At 56.5% G+C, this 23,685-nt stretch overlaps 1 protein-coding gene across 3 annotated transcripts in view; it reads right to left on the reverse strand.

The window, feature by feature from the left end:
- The window catches only part of Megf6 (multiple EGF like domains 6), a 111,667-nt gene that overhangs the window by 18,196 nt on the left and 69,786 nt on the right, over positions 1-23,685 (reverse strand). For 2 of the 3 annotated variants that reach the window (XM_004657712.2, XM_045149738.1), the window contains exons 5-9: positions 11,936-12,058; positions 3,394-3,519; positions 2,375-2,497; positions 788-910; positions 472-609 (exon numbers count right to left, since the gene is read on the reverse strand). In XM_004657712.2, the coding sequence (XP_004657769.2) occupies positions 472-609; positions 788-910; positions 2,375-2,497; positions 3,394-3,519; positions 11,936-12,058 (633 nt within the window). Of the gene's footprint in view, positions 1-471; positions 610-787; positions 911-2,374; positions 2,498-3,393; positions 3,520-11,935; positions 12,059-18,148; positions 18,457-23,685 lie in introns of those variants that run through there. The other variant, XM_045149739.1, reaches the window with a different exon arrangement.

Below are 23,685 nucleotides of genomic sequence, written 5' to 3' on the forward strand. Positions count from 1 at the left end.
CACATGTAAATTTGCACGAAAGTTGTACATATAGCCAGTCTCACACACCCAAAGCACCACATGCCTGCACACAATCACACACCCCCACAGTCAGGCGCTCCTGCACAAAACCACATGCCTATATCCAACTGAACATGCGCACAACCACAGCGAATATCTGAACAGTGACAGTCATGCTACGTATGTCCAGCCCCACTCCAGCCCCACACGCAGAGGACTCGTGGCACGGCTGGGGGTCACGGAGGTGCACATGGTTGCCCAAATGCAAGCACAGCATCCAAAGTCCTGCTCAGATGTGATCCTGCCTCCGGCCAGGGCCCCTGCACCCCCAGCTTAGCCCGGGCAGCCAGAGCAGCACAGCAGGACTCGTGGAGAGAGAAGCGACTTCAGAGTTGTGGCACCAAAGCTGTCTCAGACTCAGGGTGGTCTGGGTTGGAGGGGCAGGGAAGCTGGGAAGGAACCAGCTCTCACCGACACAGGTCTTCTGGTCCTTGTCCAGCTCATAGCCACGAGGGCAGGTGCACAGGGGCCCCGCGCTGGTGTGGCTGCAACCATGAGAGCAGCCTCCGTTGCCGACCTCACAGCTGTTCACAATCTCCATCTCAATCCCTGTGATGAGACCAGCAAGTGAGGACGTGGGACAGCAGCCAGCGGAATCCACCCCCGCCCCCAGCCCTGCCACCAGCTCCTGGGGGCCCACACCCAGGATTGCCCCTAATCAAGCTCAGTCGAGGCCAAGTTCTAGGATTCTGGGGAGCCACGTTAGTGTCCTGAGCCCCTGACTTACGGTAGCACTGCCGGCCATCGGCACCCAGCTCATAGCCCGCGTGGCACACACACTTAAAGGATCCCTGAGTGTTGAGGCAGCCATGAGCACACTGAGCTATCCCCGAAGCACATTCATCCACATCTGAAAGGAAGGGACAAAGAGGAAGGGCTCAAGGGTGCAGGAAGCAGCAACAGCAGCACCCAGGGCCCATCATCGGCCCCCTGTCTTATGGCCGAGTGACACTGAACAAGGCCAGGACCAAATCATGTTGCCCTACACCTGCTGTGGTTACACCTGGCAGATTCCTCAGGATAAAACACATCTGAAATTGTATCTCATGCTAGAAGCCCTGTACCTAGTGATGGACTCCTCCATCACACCAGTGGTGACTTCCTGGTGAAGGTGGGTCTGTAATCACCTGCCTCCTCATCCTGTGGACACCCAGACATCTTTTTTTTTTCTTTTTTTAAGGTAGGGTCTCACTCTAGCTCAGGCTGACCTAGAATTCACTATGTTGTCTCAGGGTAGCCTCGAACTCTCGGTGATCCTTCTACCTCTGACCTCTTAAGTGCTGGGATTCCAGGAGTGCACCACCACGCCCAGCTTCTGTCACCCAGACATCTTGCATCACACCTGGGACACTGACCAGTGCCTCTGTGCATGACCTTCAGCGTATCATCCTCACTAAGGGCACTGGGCCAAGGTCCAACTCTCCCCAAGGCTGTTCATCCCAGCCCTGCTCATTGTAGGGAAGTTAAGGCACGTACACACCCAGGGTGTGTGCACCGCCCAGCTTCATAGAGGCAGCCAGCAAAAGGAAGATGCTCTAGAAAGCAGCATCCTGCCACTCATAACACATTTAACAAACACCACAGGAAAAACAGGGGTGCTAATTCACGGAGATGCTTTCTGGGGCACATCAATGGCTCTCTCTCTCCTTCCTTTCTTCACCTTTCCTCCTTGCCCTTACCTTCCCTGAGTCCAAAGAAGCAGGTGTTACTTAGGCACTATAGGAAATATTGTATGTATGTGTGTGTGAGTATGTGTGTGCATGCGTGTGCATGTGTGAGCATGCTCATGTGTACATGCATTTATCTATGCATGCATGTGGAGGCCAGAGGGCAACTTAAAGTGTTGTTCCTCAGGAAAGCCATCCAATTTTTGAAACAGGGTCTCCCATTGGCCTGGAGCTTGCCAATTAGGCTAGACTGGCTGGCCACTGAGCCCCCCAACGCCCCCCCCCCAGACCTGCATGTCTCTGCTTCCCCACTGCTAGGATTACAAGTGCATGCCACTATGCCTAGATTTTTTTTTAATGTGGGTTCTAAGGATCAAACTCAGATCCTCATGTTTGTGAGTCAAGTACTTTAGTAATTGAGTTATTTCCCCAGCCTACAGAAAGTATTTCTAGTACAAAAATCTGAGGCTGTTCCCTTACTCCTGTAGCACTGTGCCTCAGCTACAGATGGCTCTTTGGGTGTCCTGCATCACCTCAGCACCACCACCAGGAGACTCAGGATCATCCCAGACCAACCAATGGACTATGCAGCAGGTTGTCTCTGGAACACTGGGCATGTCCATCAGGGCATGGACAGGGTGCCCTACCTTCACAGGCTTTGCGATCCACAGCAAGCTGGTAACCCGTGTGACAGCCACAGTGGGCAAAGCCCCGGAGCGCCTGACATGTGTGCATACAGCCGCCATTGCCATCCGCACATGGGCTTCTCCCTGCATCCCACACGCAGAGGGAGGGAAGCAAAGGGAGGCGGTGAGGACGGGGACTCTGGCAGGCTGGGAACACCTGCCTGGTGTTGGACTCCTCCCTGATCCAGCCGGCTCAACCATCCCCCACTCCAAGACCCTTGAGAAGACTTCACAGACCCAGGATGAGGTGAGGACTTCCCTGAGGATTCACCAAGGCCAGCAACCCACAAATGCCTATGACTGAAACATCAGGGTCCTCAGGAAGCCCCAGAATGGCAGAAAGTGAGGCTTAGCCAGAAGAGAACCTTCCATCAGAGCGGTGGCCAGTACAACTGCTCTAGCAGTGGACCTGGCCTGCTTCTTCCAGAATCCTCTTCTTGGGCAGTCATGAGAAAACTGTCACTGAGGCTCAGACTCCCCCAATCCTGTGGACCCCAGTCCTACAACTGCTCGGTCGGTCCCATGTCCACATTCACACCCTGCTCTGCTGGGGAGGGCCTGTGGGGCCAGTTGAGAAGCACTACCACCCTCCCCACGTCTGGAAGCAGGTCCTCTGATCCCGCCCCACCCTTCCCATCAGCACACTCTCCTCCTCCCATACAGGCGGCACAAAGTCCAAGAGTGAAGTGTCTGGCTGCTTCCTTTGCTAGAGCCCCAAATGGGCATCTAGGGAAGCAGGGCGCTGTCTCCACCCTGAACTTCCAGCCCCAAGGATGTGAAATCCACAGCAGTCCCCAACAGCCCTGGACCCCAGGCTCACAGCATGCCAGATATTGCCTCCCACCACCAAGTCCCATCACGTCGGCCTTCTGCCGCTCTCGGGCTCAGGCTTCGGGGTCCAGTCAGGTCTGTGGGCTCGCGCAGGGCGGAGGCCGGTGCGGTCTGACCCTCCTCCCGGCCCCAGAGCCAGCAGCACTCACGGACGCAGCGCCGGCCATCCTCCTGCAGCTGGAACTCGGGCCGACACTGGCAGCGGTGCCGCGTTGCCGTGAGCTGGACACACTGATGCTGACAGCCACCATTACCCAGGGTGCAAGAGCTGATGGCTGGGGACACAAGGAAGAGCCCAAGTGAGGCCAACAAGGCAGTTTGGTTGAAGGCCCCTGTCCCAGACCAGCAGGAGCCTCCAGAGCCCTCCACACTCCCAGCCACCCACCCGCCTTTCTGTTCCCGGCAGGGATTTGGGAGGAGGTACTACTAGTCTGCTCTAGCTTTGGGGCGACTGCTTTCTAGGCCGCCCATAGGGCCCACAGGACAGTGGCCATGTCTCCAAGCCCTCCAGCCCCAGCGCAGCTGGAGGAAGGACACAGAGGGAAGTAGGTTATCCCACCTTGACAGAAGCCCAGCGTCCGCCAGCACAGAACACAAACCACCAAGGAGCCATTACGTGACGCAAGTGAGGGTTTGGCCCCCCAAGTAGCTGACGTGCTCCCTGGAGGAGGCGGTCAGGCTGGCGGAGGTGATGAACACTCAGCCCACCACTTTAGTCCTCAAGCCAGGGCACAGCAGCAGGTGTGGCACCTCCATGGATGTCTACAGTGGCTTACCATCTCCCGAGGGGCCAGAGCAGCTCCTTTCTACCCCGTACCAGGCCACATCGTATCCACAGTGCCTACGCTTCCCAGCAGCCATAGGGGCAGCCCTTGGAGAGACCATGGGTCACCGGCTGGCATGCCACCCTTCATGCTTGGATCACCACAGAGCAAGGGCCCAGAAGACACAGGCAGGCCTGGTGGGGTCCTTGCACCCTGTGGACAGGCAACAGTTGTGCCTGCAGCTGGCCTGGGGAGATGGGGAAGGTGCTGGGCCTGGCGAGGCATGCGGGGTGGGCAGCAAACCTCCAGCCACAGCAGCGACCAACTCCTGGTGCGGAGTTGGTTACAATCAAGTCTCTGGCAATGGACCTGTGGTTAAAAAAGGGACTTGGCCCTGATCTCAGGAGGGAAGCCACAAATATGAGCTGTTGCCTGGCCTGGGAGGTGGGTAAGCTGTCTGCCCACAGGCCTGTGCCCGCTGCTACATCAGCAATCCTAAAGCAGGGGGCTGGGATCAACCCCAAGGTGTTTTCTGGGTTAAGGGGGATCCTGCGAGCCCTGGGAGACAAAAACATTAAGCCAGTTTGGGGAAATGGTTGATTTCTGTCTAGAGATTTGGGACTTGGCACCATGGTGGGGGGGGGGGCAATATTTTGAGGTCTAGGCATTGGCAGTGGCAAGGACCGCGTGAGCCTCCTCAGGGCTCCAAGAAGGCCTGGCACACAGTCAGCCAAAGACAAGGGTTCCTTCAAAGCAGAAACAACCACGGTGCTCCCAAAAACGCTGTCTCCTCACGTGGAAAACGTGTTTGGTGTGGGGGCGAGCATGCGGACGCTGCCCTGCTCTGAGGCGGAGCCAGACTCGGGGGAGGGAGGCAGTGGCAACTGTCTCCTGACCACTGAGAGCCCCAGCACGTGGAACTGGAGAGGAAGCACAGTGGCTCACTACAGAACTGAGGTGAGCCTGCCAACCCGAGCCCCCTGCCCAAGTTTCCCCAGACCCGCAGGTCAGAGGGGAGCCCTGCTACCTGCCGGCCTAACTGCCCTCACCTGAACCAGCTACTGGGGTCCCTAGCCCTCCCTCTGGAGGCGCCCAGGCGCCCCATGCGGATGGCCTCAGCCAGCCCCACATTCCTGGGGCCTCTGTTTATTTGTGCTCACCACACCAACTGTGTCCCAGCCTGGGACACGTAATAGGAACCAGAAGCCCATTCTGGCAGGGCCAGGCAAGCACATGGAGGGGCGCAGGGCCCAGGCAGGGAGCACCGGGACCCACGAGCAGGTTTCCCCTTTCCCTGCTATGGGGCAGAGCAGCTGCGATGGGCCCCGTGCACAAGCCCACCAGAGCTGGCGGGAGGGGAGAAGCTTTGCACCCTCGGAGTCATCCTCTAGTCCTTCGCTTCACACAACTGTGACTTCCCAGATGCTCTCAAGCTGTGCACGGCGGGGAGCTGGGCCAGTGTCACCCTGCATATCCTGGGTGGATTCCCAGAAAACCGAGCGAGGCAGATTTTTCTGTGGTGCTGGGCTATGTGGCTCCAAAAAAGGACCACCAGACTGTGTGTGCCTGGGCCCTGGAGATGTCTCCGGGCCCCTCCAATCACTTAAGGCCCAGCTGTGGGATGCACCCCGAGGACCTGGTCAAGGTCACAGGCTCATATCTGGTGCCAGTTCTATAGTTCAAGCCTAAAGTCAGGCCTGAGCAAAGTTATGTGTGAACTTCTGGGCAGGAATCGAGGACTCACCTCCCCTGAAAACAGCTCACGCTCACACATCTGGGGGTTCCGCCAGACATGGTGGCTGCACACACCTGCAACCCCAGTACTTGGGAGGCAGAGGCAGGAGAATGGGAAATTTCAAACCAGCCTAGTCAACATTGCTCAGCCTAGTCTGGGTCCACAACAAACCCTGTTTGCTTTTTCGCTCAACACACAGTGGGGGCCCACGATCCGTGTGAGATCCCACTGAACATGCCAGCCCTGTCCCTTGACTCCGTGCTTTCTGTCTCAGGGTCTCGTTAGGTCCCTGCTCACTTCCAGGTCAGACACAAGTGACTACAGTTGGGTGGCACTCTGTTAGGGGCTTAATGTTTGTATCTCATATGTTGAAGCCTTAATCCTCCAATGTGACTGTACTCAAAGGCAGGGTCTTTATGTCGCAGTTAAATGTACAATGTTAAGTGAGTCACTCAGGTAAGGCCCTGTTCTTACAGGGGACCAGAAAAGCTGCCCCACCTGTGGTGTTATGTCACAGCAGCCTGCACTGACAGACGCACCCTGACTGACTCCCAGTTGCCAAATAAGAGAACAGCATTCCAAAGGAGGGGGCTGCAATTCCACACACTGCCAGCAGGAGTCGCCATTGCTTGGGGGGGCATGAGGCACTCAAGGGAATGGAGGTTTTGTGGAGAACTCAGATGGTACAGAAAATAGATCTCCTATAGGTAGCTTCTATACCCACAGGTGTTGGGCCTGTTTTACCTGCACCAGCCTGTGCTTCATGCTTAGCTGTGTGGCACTCCCTACAAAGGTCTCCAGCCTAGTCTCAGGAGGTAGCATGTGACCTCTAGACACAGAGACAAAACTACAGAGCACAGTACCATGTACAGCTATGTGCCTTGCAGGCACCCCTAGGTGGGAGCCATGCACAATGGACCTTGAAGCAGCTCCAAGGCCTCAGCCTCCCTAGCCTAAGCTGCCATAGGCCACAAGACAGAGAATGCAATCTGCCTTCTGCCAGAAAAGCCAAGCCCACTGGCCCCTGCTAGAGCTTCCTGCCCAGCCTCATGGTTTAGGACTGGCTAGAGGTGGTTTCATGAGGATTTTAGTTGCTGCCCTTAAATTGGAGTAGTTTCTGGGTGCTGAGAGCTCCCATCACCGTGTGTTGTCTGCAGCCACCACAGTACGTCCTTCTAGGGGTGGGGACAAAAGGGGTCTCCCAAACCCAACCACAGGAAGCCTCTGGGCTCATCCTACCACCACTGCCATGGCACCATGCCTCTATCCCACTCTGTAAACATGGCCTGCATAGGGACATGGAGCACAGTGCTAACTGCTTCCTACAGACATGCACCGTGGGGTGTGAGCCTAGGACAGTGCAGGTGACCTTGACAATCAGGCTAGACATTGTCTGGCAAGCAGGCTCTCCAGCATGGAGGGAAGGACCCATCCCACTTCCTCCACAGACCTGGGCCCTGGCCACCACATAACTGGTCACCAGCATCATCCTTGCCAACTATCTGTCGTGCTGGACTGCAGTGGGGCAGACGACTGGCCAGGGTGGCAAGTGCGTCCCGAGAGATTCATGCCAGAAACAGTCAGCCTTTGAGGATCCCCAGGTACCTGAGGGCAGTGGCCAGTGCAGGACAACATGGTCTGGCCACCACAGGTGCAATGAAGAATATCCCACAGGGGCAGATTCATACCGTCCCCACTATCCTGGGCACTGACTGGTTGCCAAGCCTCAGTTCCCAGCTGCCCCTCCTGGAAGACCTCACAAGCAAGCACCACCCGACTTTCTTTCTCCAAAGCATTTACCGAAGTATCCAGCTGGTCGTTTAGATGGCTGTCAGTCCTGTCTGTCAGATGCCAAGTTCCAGAGTGCAGGCATGTCCTTTAGACAGGCCTGAACCCTAATGTAAGAGCAGGATTTGTATATAGGAGAGACACTGAAGGGAACCCCAGGGACCCTGCTCATCATCCTTCTACCCACCTCTACCTTCCTCTGCCTTCCCTTGGCTTGTCAACTCGAGATCAGTTCTACTACCCAGGCTTTCCCGCTGAGCTCCGCACCTAGCCCAGGGTTTGTGGCTCCACTCTGACCACCCTGGGTTGAGGTGAGACGATCCATCCCATGCTGGCCCCTGAACCCAGGCACCTCTGCTCCACCTCCACCTATTCCTCTGAGGTCCTGAGCTTGTCAAGGCCAGTTGAAGGCAGCTCCTGCCCCGTCCAGAGCTATAGGCGGGCTCACGGAACAGTGGAAGAACAACTAGAGCTCTGAACACCGCTCCTGCTGGCTCGGCTCAGCCTGGGCCTCCTCCGGCCCCTCGAGGCTGGGAAGCTGACCCCCCCCCCCCCATGCTGCTGTAGCCTCCGCCAGCTTTTGGAAGGACTGGGAAACATGGGCAGAGCTGCATCTGTGGCTCTGCAGGGATGAGTTTTACAGATGAGCCTGGCCTGGCCGACTGCACATTTTGGCTGCCTGTGGCTTTGGCCCTAGCCCCAGGACGCTGCCAGCAGCAGCCTGCAGGGCCCCCAAGTGGCCTCTCCTCCAAGAAAGGGTCTCAGGAGCCCATTGGGGCCTATGTGGCCCCCTCGCTGTCCTGACAGGCTGATTCAGGTCTGGGCAGGAAAGGTCTACCCAAGGTCACAGGCATAGCCATGGTAGGGCTGCACAAAGGCCAGGGCTGGGTTGCCTTCCTCCGGCCACGCACATATTAGCACCCACCTGACCCAAGGGAAGCAGGGCCAGCAGGGCCCTCCCCGAGAGTGTCCACCCACAAAACCAACAGGTGTGAGGCTGCTGCAACAGCAGCCACATCTGGCACGGTGCTGGGGCAGTGCCAGCCATGCTGCCTCAGACTGGCCCCATATGTTTCATTCGACAGGGGGACAATGAGGTAACAAGAGCCATGTCGAAGACGAGAGTCCAGAAGGTCAGACCTAGAACCAGTTGGCAAGTGAATTGCACGGTAGCTCAAAGCACCCAGCACACAGAGGCAGAGGGCTCCCCGCCCCGCAACCTTGCAAAGTGTTAAGTGACTGTTTTGCACTCAGGAGCTCGGAAAGATGTCACGGAAAAACAGAATGACACTCCCGGACCATCCGCCAAACCACCACCCTAGGCAGGCCCCACTTTCCATAACTGGGGAGAGAAGGGGCCGGCAGGGACCTAAGGGCAGAAAGCAGGAGCAGCCCTCACGGCTGGCTGCTCTCCTGTCCCCAGCCCAGGCACAGGAGGAAGTAAGCACCCCAGCAGTGTCCCAGGTGACAGGGCAGCCCAGAACACGAGTGAGGCCCTTCTGCTGTCGCTGGGGTGGTGGCCAGAGCAGGGGACAAAGAACCCACTGTGTTGGGTTGATGGCAAGTCCTTCTTATAAATCCTCATTTTTAAGAATGGAAGCGGAAACTATTCCGTGTTTTATTTCTGTGTTAAGACTATTTGGCAGGAAGAGTTGAGCATATGCATTCCCTGGCCTGGTCCTCCTGGCCTTAGAGATGAATTTGAGTATGACCTTGAACTCTGCCTCCTCTGGGGTCTTCATAGATACCCTTACGCCTTCCACGTGGCCACCTTGTGAGCTCCCAGCCTGTACTGAGGAAGGGTTGTGCCCCCTCCCACCGGCCAGGTATCTTCTCTACCTCACTCCAAAGAAAAATCCTCCCTCCAAGAGGTTTCAGGGAAGGGAGTCCAAGGCACAATAAGGGTCCCGGCCTGAAGGAGATCCCAGCACTTTCCTGCCAGGAGCTCAGCAGGATGGGGAGGGCCAGACCAGCTGTGAACCAGCTGTGTAGCCCGCCGGGATGGGCACCATGAGTCCCAGGGAAGGGAGGACTGTAGGCAAGATGAGTTCTTTGCCTCTCAGAGACCTCCAGGCAGCTTGGCATGGCCTGCGCAGTGCCCTCAGGACCTAAGGCAGGCCACAGCAGGAGACTCCCGCCCTGGATCCTGCAGGCAAACAAACCCCTTGGTACAACTAGAGCTTCTCAAGACACCTCTGCCCTAGGCCAACGTCAGTCAGAGCAGGGATCCCTCGGCAACAGGAAACGGTATGGGGAGGGGGCTAAAGGGCACTCTGGAACTCCAAGAGGAAGCCCCCAAGAAACCCCAGGTCCACTCTGAAAAACTTTTAGGCTCTCACAAGGAAGGTGGCTCCCAGTTGATCTACTCCAACAAACCCAAGCCAATCCTACAAGTTCCAGATACATGAAATCCATCACCCAGTTAGATATATGGCCACAGAGAGCCCACCACAGATGGGGAAAGAGTAGGGGCCAAACGTGCCTAGAATGCTTGGATGAGGGTCTGAGTGCTATAGTCAGCACAGCCTGAGAAACAGGGCTAAGGCTCACAGTTCCCCAAGACACCACCAGACACTTGCAGGGAGACGAAGGTACTCCCATCCCACTGAGCAATCTGGATGACTAAGGCAGTGCTCATCCAAGGAGAGTGGCCACCAGGCTTGGTGGGGGGGCAGCATGGGGCATGTACAAGAGTGTCTCTTTGTAGTGACATAGACCATTCTATTAATTCCAGTGGGGGGCTGTGATTTCATGAAATTTCAGTATAAATCCCTTGCCAGGAGTTATAGTGGAAAGACACGGCCTGAGGTCAGGGCTCTGCATCCAGCTAAAGTCCACTGAGTCTCAGTGGAGCCCTAGGGTGGGATAGGCAAGTAGGTGGGCACCAGAACCTAAGAAAAAACACACAGGGCTTAAGAGCATACCCACTCAATTTGGTTCACAGTGTCAGAGAGACAGTCAGAGGAGGCACTGCAGCCCAGCCCCTGGTGCCCGGCGTCTGAGCCTTCAAAGACTCTACAGCAAGTATGTGCTGTGCATATATACTCTTCGGGGGTCCCTGAATGCAGAGAACCCAGGATGTCTGGCTCCAACATAGTGATGGGTGGGTGAGGCATGGCACCTTATGTAGGCTGGAGAAGCACCCCTCCCAGGCTTCCTGAGGCCAGCAGCTCAAACCTTCTCTGAGCAGCCATCATGGGTCATTCCAAATCTAAGGTACATCTCTGCCTCCTGCACATTAACGAAACATCCCTTCCTAGTCCGTGACACTTTCTGGACATCACCACTGAGGGCTGGCACCAGCTGAGATAGTGCAGACAAACATGTGAATAGCCTGGGCCTGGGGACAGCAGGGAGTCAGCTGCAGTGGACACCCCCCACACCAGCCCCTACCCAAGCCACAGACTCCCTGAGGCAGCGCCGGGCTCCGCTCTCAGCCGCCCTGAAGCATGCTGCCGCATTCCTTCCTTCCTGCGTCTGCTTCTACTTTCCCACTCCTCGGGCAGCTGCCTGGCTCCCCGAGCGGAGAGAGCACGGCGGCTGGGACATGTGTGTGCGGGGTGTGCCCCCCCACACCGCGCAGGGACTGGCGGACTGCCGGTCACATAGCAGCCAAAACCCGGAGGGAGGCTACTCAGAGTCAGCCCAGGCTGTCTGGATCTGCTGAGTGGAAAGAAGGGGTGTCTGACTCAGCTCCCCAGAGAATAACAGAAGGAGGGGGTCAGCGATGTCCCCAGGGCACCTGTCTCCAGAGCCAGGGTGCACTGTGGGGTAGGCAGCTCCTGCCTGCTCTCACCAGCTTCCTGGGTCCTCCCTTAGGCTTCCTGAGCTGACAGAGACTCGATCTGTATTCCCCGTCCACCACTGGGCCCACGGATCATAACAGAGATTCTACATATAGTCAAAGGCCAGGGTCCTATTTCTTGGTTACTGCCCCATACCTGCCGCAGCCCACACCCCCAGAGAAGCCCAGCTCTGTAGGCCAAACATGGTCTCATGCTACATGCCTCCTGGGCCAGTCAATCCCCAACCCCACTCAAGAGTGGCCCAGGTCTCTGGAGTTTCGGAGGCAGCCCAGGCGGGCCTGAGTCCCCGCTGACCAGCCATACAGACAGCCCAGCCCGCTCATCAAGACTCGGTGCTGCAGCAGAGGCAATACAGCCTGGAGCCCAGGGCCCTGGGCGAGAGGCACCTTGGATATGCTCATCCACCTGCCCAAACCCCAGCCTCCTCACCTAGGTTGGAGTGTACCCTGAGGCAGGGTGCAGTCAAGGCTACCCATGGCCCTTTAACCAGGCCCCTGTCAGGTCTCACTGGCGAGTATAGAGACTTGTCCCCTTCCCCAGACCTGGACACACACTGGGTTTTGGAAATGGTGCAGAACCCCAGGCAGGTGACACTTACTCAGGCAGGTCCTGCCGTCCGAATGGAGCCGGAAGCCAGGCTTGCACTCGCAGAGGTAAGAGCCGGGGGTGTTCACACACCTGTGCTGACAACCGCCATTGTGTGCACGACACTCATCCACATCTAGGTAGGAAGGGGTAGGGTTAAAAGACGGGCACATACCAGGCCTGACCCACCTGGCTGAACAGATGGGGTGTGGAGCCAAGACCTCAGACCACACCTGGTCAACCTCCTTAAAACCATTCAGAGGCAGGGTCCATCTTCCCCATGGCCAGCATGCCCCAGTGGGAAAACTTGCCAGCCAGAACAGAAAGAGTAACACGGGGAAGCAGACTGAGGTCACAAGAGGAGACGAAGCTTGAGCACACTATCTTCTCCATCCCAGGTGCTCACAATACTTGGGGCAGGGCCAGCTCAGGGACAAAGAAGGCTCTCAAGATGACCCAATAGGTTTGGGGCAGGCTAGACAAGTGTTAAGGGCACAGTCCTGGCTAGAACAGTGGCCCCCCATGCCTATCAGAACCTTAGAACTCTTGTCTGGAAAGAGAGATATTTGTAGGAGAAATTAAGATTGAGAGGAGGATCTGGGAGGTTGCTCAGTGGTAAAAGGTGTTTGTTTGGACAGGGTTCAATTCCTCAGCACCCATGTAAATCTGAGTACATGTGTCTTGAGTTTGTTTGAGGCAACAAGAGAATCTGGTGGACCCAAACATGCATGTACCTGCACACACATAAAACAATTATTTAAAAAAAAAAAAACAGTAAAATTGAAAGCCAGGAGTGGTGGTACATGCCTTTAATCTCAGCACTCGGGAGGCAGAGGTAGGAGGATCGCCATGAGTTTGAGGCCACCCTGAGACTTCACAGTGAATTCCAGGTCAGCCTGGGCTAGCGCAAGACCTTACCTCAAAAAACCAAAATAAATAAATGAATTAAAAGGAGATGGTTTTGTGAAAGGTGGGCTCTGAATCCAATGACAAAGAGAGCATTGCCCTGCCACACCTGAGCTCAGATCCCTGGAGGAATGACTGCTAGGTTGTTTTTGTTGTTGTTGTTATTTTGGCATTTTGATTTATTTGAGGTAGGGCCTTACTCTAGCTTAGGCTGACCTGCAATTCACTATGTATTCTCAGGGTGGCCTTGAACTCACAGCGATCCTCCTACCTCTGCCTCCTGAGTGCTGGGATTAAAGGCGTGTGTTCATGACTGCTGTTTTAAATGACCTGACCTTTGGACACTAAGACAAGCAGATCAGACACCCCAGGAGGGCTCCCTGTGCCAGACAGGAGAGGGAGCATCACCACAGGCACAGGACCTCTAGCTGTGCTGAACCTGGACACACCCTTACAAACTGCCCCCAGAGTCAGTACCTGGGTTGAGTTGGGGAAGATACTATGCTACCATTTTGGAACAAGGCAGCCTCCAGCCTCCTCTTGTCTCAAGGGCAGTCTATAGCTGGCTTTGAACACCCTGTAAGGTTCTACTGAGTGGCTTGGGGCAAAGCAGACAGAAAGAGGGTGGAGGGCAACCTCCCTCCCCGGTGGCTAATGGCCCAGATCTCTGCTGTCCAGAGACCCGGAGCGAAAGGCAGCTCAGGCCACAGCCTGCCTGTTGGCTCTGCAGCAGTCCTGCTTGCACAGGGCGTGCTCTTGCCTCGGTTCTGGGGCTTAGGCCCCAAGGAAAAGTGTGGCTCCAAAGTAGCCAGAATGTGAGCTGCAGGCTTAAAAAAGATGCTCCTCTGGGGTTCATTTCCAGGACTAGAGGCTCAAAGTGCTGCAGCCCAGACACCGTCAGCACTGGCTGCAGAAACGTGGAGGGAAAGCACGGAGCAAGGGAAAGTGCACGAGGCTCAGGAGGCCTGGCCTCCTGGCTCTCCAGGCTCGCTCTGCCAAGCTGGGTCTCAGGGGAGGCCCGGCAGATGAACAGGACATCTGTGTGTAACTCCAGGTGGGGCCCCTGCCAGCCAGCTACCAGTACTGCCCAGAGACACCTGGTGACAGCTCATAAGCCCCCTTGGAAGGGGCTCAGTGGGGGCTGTGAGGTGCCAAATTGGGCCATGAGCCCAGCTAAGGGACATGCTCCTGGCAGACAAGACTCAATGGTATGGACCCAACTGGCCAAGAGACACTGAGAGACGAAGAGGAGCCCTCCACTTGGGCAAAGACAGAAATAGGGGCACCAGAGCCCACGTCTGCCACTCAGGTGACAGCTTTACTCACCAACCTCACTGCTGGGGGAGGAAAGGGGGGCTGAGAGCTGCTGCAAAGCAGGGAGACGGACACAGAATGCTCTGTATGAGGGTTACAAGCTGAGAGCCTGGACTCCGGGCAAGGCCAGCCACAAAGGCCCAGACTCCGCCTCCAGAGGGAGAAGCCATGTCACGCTAGCTAAAGTCACCCACAGTTCCTTGCCAGCGCAGCTCCACTGGGAGAAGGCATGCGTTCTGGTAGCAACGTCCTTGACTATGGACACTGGGTTGGTGGTAGGTCCCCCGTCTCAGGGCTGATTCTCATTCCAGTTCTCAAAGATTCCGGGTTGGGAAGATGGCTCTGTGGGTAAAGTGTCTCACAAGCACGGGCTTCCTCTTCCAGCGCTCGTGTAAGACAGGCACGGCAGCGTGCGCCTGTAATGCCAGCACGAGGGAGGCAGAGACAGGAGGATCCCTTTAGTTTGCAGACTAACAAGTCTAGCCAAAGAGACCCCATTTCAAAATAAGGTGGAGAATCAGTGAGGAAGATACCTGAAGTCAATTTCTGACCGCCGCGCGCGCGCGCACACACACACACACACACACACACACGTGTGTATACATCCGCATGTGTGCCCACACACCTATGAACACCACACACATGTGCATGTACAATATAGATAGCAAAAGAATAATGTAGTGGGGCCATTTGCTGTGGCCACCAGAGACTTCCACCATCCTCTCCCACTTATCCACTCTCCCCCAGATACTTGCCTTCTAGGTCTCATCTCATTTTAAACCTCAGCCATCTAAGTAGCATACCTTTCTTTGCTAAGTAGTATACTTTTGAAGCATGTCAAGGGCCACATGGCTGGTATCAGAATAAAGCTCTTCCCACTGTCCCCCATCCTGTATCCGGTTACGGCCCTGCTCATTCTGCCACACTGCTGCCATCCACACTGGGTGCCTGGCTACCCAGAAGTGATGAGGAAGGAAGAGCGGGCATGGGCCTAGAGACTCCAGGACCACTCCTCCTCAGCTGAAGCTGCTTCACAGAGGAAGCAGGAACCGAGGTCACAAAGCCCTGCACCTGTACCACAAAGACACCGCCACGCTAGTGTCCTCAGAGGTCAATGGATTCAGGGCATAAGGAGAGTTTCAGATCTCTCCCAAGGGTGGGGAGAGGTCACAGTGGTAGCACCCACCAGAGGAGACTCAGAGGAGCAGCTTTCTGACTTCAGATCCCCAGAAGGTCGAGAGACCCAAGTCCACACAGCATGACTGGGGCACACACCAGGTACTCGAAGAACTTTAGAGTTCCTGACCCTGTAATTGTGGCTTTGGTCGTGACTCAAGCAGCCACAGGCTCAGAAGCCCTTAAGCTTAGCATAATTGTCTAGACAGTGTGCCCAATGACAGCCTCATTTTCAGATTATGAAACATTATGTGGCTAAAGGAGCATCACCAATGGGACTAAGTGAAGGACCTTGACTTGGGTGCCTGTCTTGTATTATCCAGATAGGCACAGAGTCATCACAAGACTGTATCAGAGGGAGGCAGAAGGGTCACGGTCAGTGAGCCAGGTGTGGTAGTCAGGCCTGTCATCCTAGCATTTCAGAGACAGAGACAGGAGGATCAAGAGTTCCAGGTCAGCCTGCTCTACACAATGAGTTGCTGCCAAAGAAAGAAAGGGAAGGTAATGGGAGGAAAAGGAAAGGAAAAGAAAGGAAAGAAAAAAAGAAGAGAAGAAAAGGGAAAGGAGAGAAGAAAAAAGAAAAGGACTGAAAAGAGTTGGAAGGAGCTGCAGGAAGAAGCAGGGGGTCAGGGACAGGAAGACACTGACTGCTGGTGTTTGAGGATGGAAGGTGGGCCCCGAGCCCAGGAATGTACGGGGCCTCTGTGCACTGGAAGGGGTAAGAAAAAGGATTCACCCAGACGTGCTTCACTCAGAACTCAATCTTAGCTGATTTCAAACCAACCTCCAAAACTGTCAGGTGATGTCTGCTGACTGAAGCTACAGCATGTGGGCTGATTTGGGACAGTGGCCACAGGAGACAATACAGAACAGAGGTCTGTGTGTGTCAGCAGCCCTTTCTAGAACCTAGTAAAGGGTAAGTGGTAGAGGCACAGGCCAGCCAGATGCCAATTCATGGCCCCCAGCCTGACCTTCTGCCCCAGTGGTGAGGTCCACTGTGCCCACTGGGGAATGAGATACATGGCCAGCTTTCAGGAGCCTGACTCCTATCACAACTAGAGGCAAGTTTTTCCAGCCTCTCTTGTCCCACAGGCCTGCACCTTAGGACTGTGCAATACTGCCCCCACACAGGTGGTATAGATGGGCTCATGCTGAGCCTACAGTGGGACTACCCTGAGACACCACAAAGAGCAAAGCCAACGGAGCAGAGGCAGCTAAGATACAACTTCAGCGAAAATAGCCTCCTACAGACCCAAAGGCCTGGGGTCTGGGCAGCACGCATACTCCAGCAAGGGTCCTGTTCCTACTTGGAGTGAGGATGAAACCTACTCATCCCAGAGACAACCTCTGGGAGGTATGGCACAAACCCTTTGTGCCCCGAATCCTTAGGAGCACCCTGAGAGCATTGGGAAAAGGACCATCTAGCTGGGGAAATCTGATGGGGCCATTTTAAGTCCCACTGCTGCTCCTGGTAATCAATCGGTGATTGGAGAAAGGATCAGTAGCACAATTGGCACACGGTGACATTGCTGTGCCAACCTAGGCCAGTCCCCTAGGAGCCAGGGTAAGCCCTGCAAGTGCCTGCTAAGCTGGGACCAGTGGTGTTGTGGGAAGCCCATGAATGATGCCATCAGGAAGCCAAGGGAGGGCGCACCAACCCTTATCCAATCTTACCAGCTCCTGGCCCAGCAATACACAATGGTCTGGGTTGGCCTGTCACCAACGGCTGCCTGTGCAGAAAGCACCCCAGAGCCCCTTCTCAAGTGTCGCCAGAGCTTCCAGGAAATGCAGAAACCTCTGGGACCCTGCCAGCAAGCTCCATGCTGCAAAGCACCAAGTCAGAGTCCTGGGTTGTTGTATACACCGCCACAAGGCCGCCACTCGCAGAGAGCACTCACTGCTAGCCCCTGGCCCTTCTCCTCCCTGACCCTGTGAGGGCCTTGGAGCAGGGCTTCGGCTGAGCCACCAAGCTGGACAGCTGCCTTGGGCTGCGGTCTGGACCCCTCAGGGCTGAGCGGTACACTGCGGGGGGGGGGGGGGGGAGGTGCAGACAGCACCTGTTCACACCCAGGTGTCCTTCAGGCCTGGGACAGATAGAATGTGTCCCCCCCCACACCAGGAGCCATATTCAGGGGCCTAGGAGGGAGCAACAGTAGCCCCTGCCTTCCCCTGGGGTAAGGGTGATGATGAGTCACACACACACACCACACCCCCTATTCACATTCCTGAGGGTGCCCAGCTCGCTTTCGGTAGCCACATGGAGCGAGGCTGGTCAGGAATACCAGCTCTAGGGGGCAGGGTAAGCCCTGCACATGAGCATTCTGCTTGGCAGGGTTGCTGGATTCCCAAGCCCAGAGCTAGTCAATGATCCTGCAGGCCAGGACTAGGAGACGTGGGGTGGGAGCAGCCTAGGAGGACAGCACCTGCCACACTCCCTCAGGTGGACCCAAAAGGCCTGGCCTCTAGGCAACTGGCCACTGAGGGCCTCTCTCCAGCATGCCTTCTCACATAGCCCCAGAGGGGCTCACATAGAGAGGGGACATCTAGAGCCAGAAGCAAAAGCAAGGGATGCTTGTCCCTACCAGTCAAGTGACCTCCCGGCTGTCAGCTGCTCCAACAACATGCAGCGAGAGGGAACAGAGTCCTAATTTCTCAGGACGCACTTGGACCCTGTCCCAGAGGTAAGAGCCACCCACCGGGCACTGCCAGGTTTTGCTTCCTCCAGCCTCTGAACTGCCGGTGCCTGGCACAAACTTTGCAAAGAGGAAACAAAAGAATGTGCTGGGGAAGGCACCCTGATCCCGACCACCCCTGCGTGTAGGGTGCCCACCTGGCCTCTGGTCGCCGGTGTTCACGGGGTACCCAGCCTGGCCCAGGAGGCATGGGTAGCAGTTCCTCCAGAGGTAGCGGTAGTGCGTGCTCGAGACGTGCGCCAGGCCCCCCAGGAGCCCGAAGCACCAGAGTGCAGCCAGCCCACCCTGGCCCCGAGACGCCCCCATGCTGGGTCAGCCGGAGCAGCCGGAGGGCAGGCCAGGCAGGACTGGGCTCAGGGAACCCCTGTGGGGTTCACAGATCAGCGCTTGAATTTCACGCCCAGCCCAGACAGTCAGAAACCCTCCAGCTCTGATCCTCGGCAGCTCAGCACCAGCGGGGGAGCCCGGCTGTGCTTGGCCCGTCCCACCCCTCTTACATTCTCGGCTTTCCCTCCGCCCCTCGCAGGTAAAGGCCAAATCCTCAGATTCTGGAGGGAGCAGCCTCCAGCCCGGGCCCCACCCCCGGCCCTGCCCCTCCGCCACCAGGGGGCCTGTGGGTCCGGCCAACACCCGCCCGTCCGCCCGCCCGCATGCATTCCTGCCGGCGCACTCACAATCAGACCCTGATCCAGACACCCAGACCCACGCAGAACCGCAGGCAGAAACACCCACGTGCACAGAAACACGTGTCCACACAGACCTGCGGTGTAAACACGCACACAAGACATGCAGAAATGCACAAAACCTCGGACAGGGATGGACGCAGAGACATCTCACACACACAGGCTCAAGAGGGTCCTGGCCAGCAGAAGAGAAACCAAAGCAGAGAATGAAGCCCTCCTGGCAAGGCAGGAGGCCCTGCAGAGCAGCGTTGGTGGGGACCAGGGAGAGGCGGGGCAGTGTGAGGCCACAGCACCATGTGGGAATCCTGGGGGTGGAGCACCCCCCAGAGCCCTGCATTCTCCCATCCTCCACTGGCCCAGGGCTCCCAAAGGAGGGAGTCTGAAGAGTCCCATACCTCTATAGCATAGGGACTAGAAAGCGGGGGCGGGGGAGGGAGAGCCCTATGCACTACCTTGAGTCAGGAATCCCCTTCTCTGCTCCAGGGCCCAGACTGAGCCCCACCTCTCCCTCCCACCCCCCTCCACACGCACGCATGCACGCACACACGCACGCATCACACCCACTGCTTGGGAAGAAGCTATACATCCAAGGAGCCACACCGCTCACCTCTGACAGCCCTCAGCCCGCTGCCTCAAGAACAGCTCGGTCTGGGATTCCAGCTTAGGTGGGAGACGCCTGAGCCCTCCACCATGTCTCACCCCTGTCTCAAGGGCTTGCCTGAAGCTGGAAGAGCTGTGCCCAACAAGCTGGAGCGCTCAGTGACCAGATCAGCAGGGGTGACCCCCTCTGGGAAGGCACTCCAACTCTATACTGAACCTCCTGCACCAGGGGTGCAAGGCACAGTGAGACAGGATGTTTGCTTCCAGAAAGCTCCTGGGAGCTGTCCCCAGAGGCAGTGGTCATGTTCCAGGAGTGAAGTCTGCACCCCCGAAGTGGCCAGTGTGGGCCTCTGAACACTGCCAGGTGGGCAACGGGTGCAATGACACCTGAGTCACAGCTGTCAGGAAGGAGGCAGGTTCATGCTCCCTGGGTCAGCCAACCACAGGTAAGGGACAGGCTACATGGCATGGTCAGTAAGTTATTTGAAGCCTAGCAATAAGCAATCAGGACCCACCAGGCCTAGGGAGGATGGTGAAGAAAAAGAAACACAGCCCATGCCAGCCCAGCATCCACCGGGTACCAGGCACCTGGCTGTAAGGTCACACCTTTCCACCTCACTCTGTCCATGGCAAGAGCCACTATCCTGATCCCAGAGGCTGGGACAGCTTAAGACACTGTCCTCACAAGTATCTCTCAAACAGAATCACCCTCCAGCCAGGGCCAGAGGCAGCATCCTTAGCCTTCAAAACCGGCTGGGGTCTATCTGAGACCTGCCCCTCAGGAGCCCAGCCCATTGCAGAGGTGTGGCAGGGACAGCTGGTCAGTGGCCCTGCCCAGGAATTTGGAGCCCCTGGGTGAGAGGCAGCCTCACCCAGGCTTATGCTGTCTCACCCCACCCCATCTTATGTGCAATCCAGATGTCAGCCACCCCCCCACCCAATGCCTGCTTACTAGGGCCTGGTGGCACAGATATGCCTACCCTGAGACCTGCCCATTCGCCAGACAAGACCCCTCTCTGTCTTCCCTGACAGACATGCTGTCAGCACCACTAGGCAGCAGGCAATCCCACGGGAGTACATGAGGCCAAGGAACCAAGGTCCCTGTCCATCCAGCCCATATCTGGTACCTAATGAGGGAACAGGGAGGGAACGACGTCCACAGAAGGCATGGGTGAAGACAGAGGAAGGAGATAGAGTCGTGACCTTAGAAAAGCCCTCCCGAGGTCTATCACCTGACGCACTAAGGTTCCCCATGGTAGGGGTGAGGTTCGTGGAAGCAGTAAGCACCATGCCCACAGGATCTTCATGTGCCACTCTGCTGGGCCAGACTGGGCATGCTGCCCAGTAAACCTTAAGTAAGATGAAGAGAAGTTGTGCAAGGCCCATGCAGAGATGGGTCCAACCTATGATGCATGTGGTGACAGCTGGCCATTCAGGGCAGGGCAGAGCAGAGCAGGCCGAGATCGGAACCAGCTGCATCCCCAGCTGCAAGGGGAAAGGCCTGGAAGGAGCTGGAATAGGCCCGAAGCAGAAGGGCTCAGGCCTCTAAACCAAAGAGTTCCCTCTCATTCTGCAATCCCACTCCCAAGTGGTACACGCACCTGCTGACTGTTTCTGACCCTTGACTTCCAGAGCAGAAGGCCAGCCTGCAGTCTGTAGCCAAATATAATCCATTCTGCGTCTCCGTAGGCGCCCAGTCCCAGAACCCTCCCTCCCAATTCCTCCCCGCCCCCCCACGCAGTGTGCAGTTTATTTCAGGAACAGAGAGCACCAGGGCCCCCGCGTGGCCTCAGAGTGCACGGGGCCTGGCTCCGCCTCGGGAATCGGAATTGTTCTAAGCGAGCCTCCTGGTAAATCCATTACTGGCCTCTGCAACTCACCAAGGCTGAGGAAGGAAAATGTGTCCAGCTGCCTTTCCTGCCTGGAGTCATTCCTGGCAGGGTCAGGTGGAAACAAGGGTGCCTCCCCTCTCCTTGCAGACGGGGGCTCCCCACAGAACCTCAGACTCCAATGCCAGCACAGTCCCAGAGAGGTACCACTGAGACCAGGCCTGAAGCCATGGGAAGGCCTTGACCCAGGTGTGTGCACATGACCAGCCTCTCAGTGGTTGCCTACTCTCCTTGTGGTCATGTGTAGCCTGGAATGACCTGATGGGAACCCTCTAGGGACACACCCCCACTCCAGGAAAAGCCAGTCACTCCCTGGGGCCTTGGCTCAGGTGGGCAAAAGAGTTTCCAGGGAGCAGCGACTGCAAGACAGGCTCATGGACACCTGGGTCTCACTGCTCTTGTGAAGTAGGGACAAGCTGGGGCCGGTGAGCAGAGAGGGTTCATGGGGAGGTGGGCCGGAGCTGGCCGCTGGAAGGACATTTTCAGGGACATCAGATTGGCTTTTCACAGCGCTTAGGCTGGTAAAGTGTTGCTAGGAAAAAGAGGCAGTCAAAGGCAACTTGGTGCTGAGAAGAAAGGACGGAAGAGTGTCCAGCACTGAAACATCTCACACCCTCCAAGGCTCAGGGTTCATTGCGGAAGAGGTGGCCAAAAAAATGTAAGAGCTAAAGCAAGGGTACCACTCCTTACATACAACTGTCCAGACAGAAATTGGCCTCGATATCCAAGACCTCGCAGTGCCCAGCAGTACCTACACAAGACCCTCATAATAGGAGCAAAAGGTGATGACATCAAATTAAAAGAGAGACTAAGGGAGAGAGGGAGGGGATATGACGGAGAGCAGAGTTATGAAGAGGAAAGCGGGGGAGGGGAGGGAAATGCCATGGTTTGTTGTCTGTAAGTATAAAAGTTGTCAGTAGCATATATATATACACACATATATATATGTAGGTATATATTAGAAAGAAAAAGAGGCAGAGTGGGTGGGGGTGGAAGAGTGGGGAGACGGCAGGCTTAGACACATGACCCGGAGCCCAGAACCTGGGTCACAGCAGGCTAGAAGGCACTGGCAAGCTGGTGGCTTGGGACCATCACCAAGACACTGCCCAGCCACCCCCGTGACCCAGAAGTACCATTGATCACCCCTCCTTTTGCCCTTTCCCTTCACCTGTTGGATGCTGGGAACAAGGAAGGGCAGCAAACTCCTGCAGTGTGCCTAGGGCCCAGTCAGCTTTCTGCGGCCTTAAAGAAGACCCCCTGCCTCCAAGCCCCCCCCCCGCCACCCTCCCCGCCACACATACCAGACCACGTAGCTCATCCTCTGCCTAAGACCACAGGCTGCCCAGACTTCTTTGGGGACTAGCCTCCGTCCATGAGACGCACAGCAATGACCCCTAGCCCACCAGGGCTTCCCCTGCTCTCAGTGCCCATACATGTCCTTAGCCCTCCATGCTGGCCTGCCCTTGGGTCCCAGGCTCCATCATGGCCTATCACTGCCTTTTTTAGCTGACCCCTTCCCAATCCCTGGCCAGCTCCCCACCAGGCCCAGAGCTACCTCTGCCTAGGAGTGGACTGCATTCTGGGGTTTGGCTAAGGGTTCAGTGGGGTTGGGAGCTCAGCCACCCAGCAGGGATATTCAAGGTGCAGGGGGATAAGCGGATCAGGAATGGGGGGCCTGGGGTTGAACCCACCTCTCAGGATACCTTATGGGGGAGATGGGGTGTAGAGAGACAAGTTGCCCATGGGGCTACCATGAGGCAGATGCAACCAGAATGCAAACAAAATGCACCAAAACGAACAGCTGCACAGGAGCCCAGAGCTCCAGGCAGAGGCCAGGCTGGACACGCAGAGGCTCAGGATGGAGACAGAGAACCAAAATGGAGCACACAGAGGCCAAGCACATGCCTGCAAGTCTTGCCCTGCCCTGTGCAGCATGGGCACTGGACATGTATTGCCATCCTCGACCAGCCAGAGTGCCTGTTGGCTACAGTCTCAGGAGACACAGAGGGGAGTAAACTGCCCGGGACATGCTGGACACAGCCACCCTTTAAAGCAGTTGGGTGTTCCTGCCATCCCCCTCCCCCGCGACGCACCCCCTCCCCCAAGTCACCTATCAATCACCTCCTCTCTTCAGGAGTCATCTCTGGACCACCAGAGAGTGAAACTGGAGTCGGCCGAGGTCGTAGGAGGAGAGGAGAGAATGTGCACCCAGCCCAGAAAGTTCCTAGTCAATCGATAGAAGTTTCCAGATCCAAGACAAGACTTGCCCGCAGTAGCTGCTGGTCATTTTGTTAGTCCAAAGACTTCTCTTCTCCTAGAGAACTGGCTAACTGAACCAGGACCCCCAGCACATGTTGGGGCTCACCATTCCACATCCACTTCCTCTCCTTGGGCCACCACCACCCATCTGAGGACTGCGACTTCCGAGGGCCACATAGTCCCAGGTCACACTGCCCCAAGACAGTCCTCAAAGACTAAAACCTGAGCCTTTCCGGCGCCAAT

The sequence above is a fragment of the Jaculus jaculus genome, chromosome 5, assembly GCF_020740685.1.
Source record: "Jaculus jaculus isolate mJacJac1 chromosome 5, mJacJac1.mat.Y.cur, whole genome shotgun sequence".
NCBI classification, from domain to species: Eukaryota; Metazoa; Chordata; class Mammalia; order Rodentia; family Dipodidae; genus Jaculus; species Jaculus jaculus.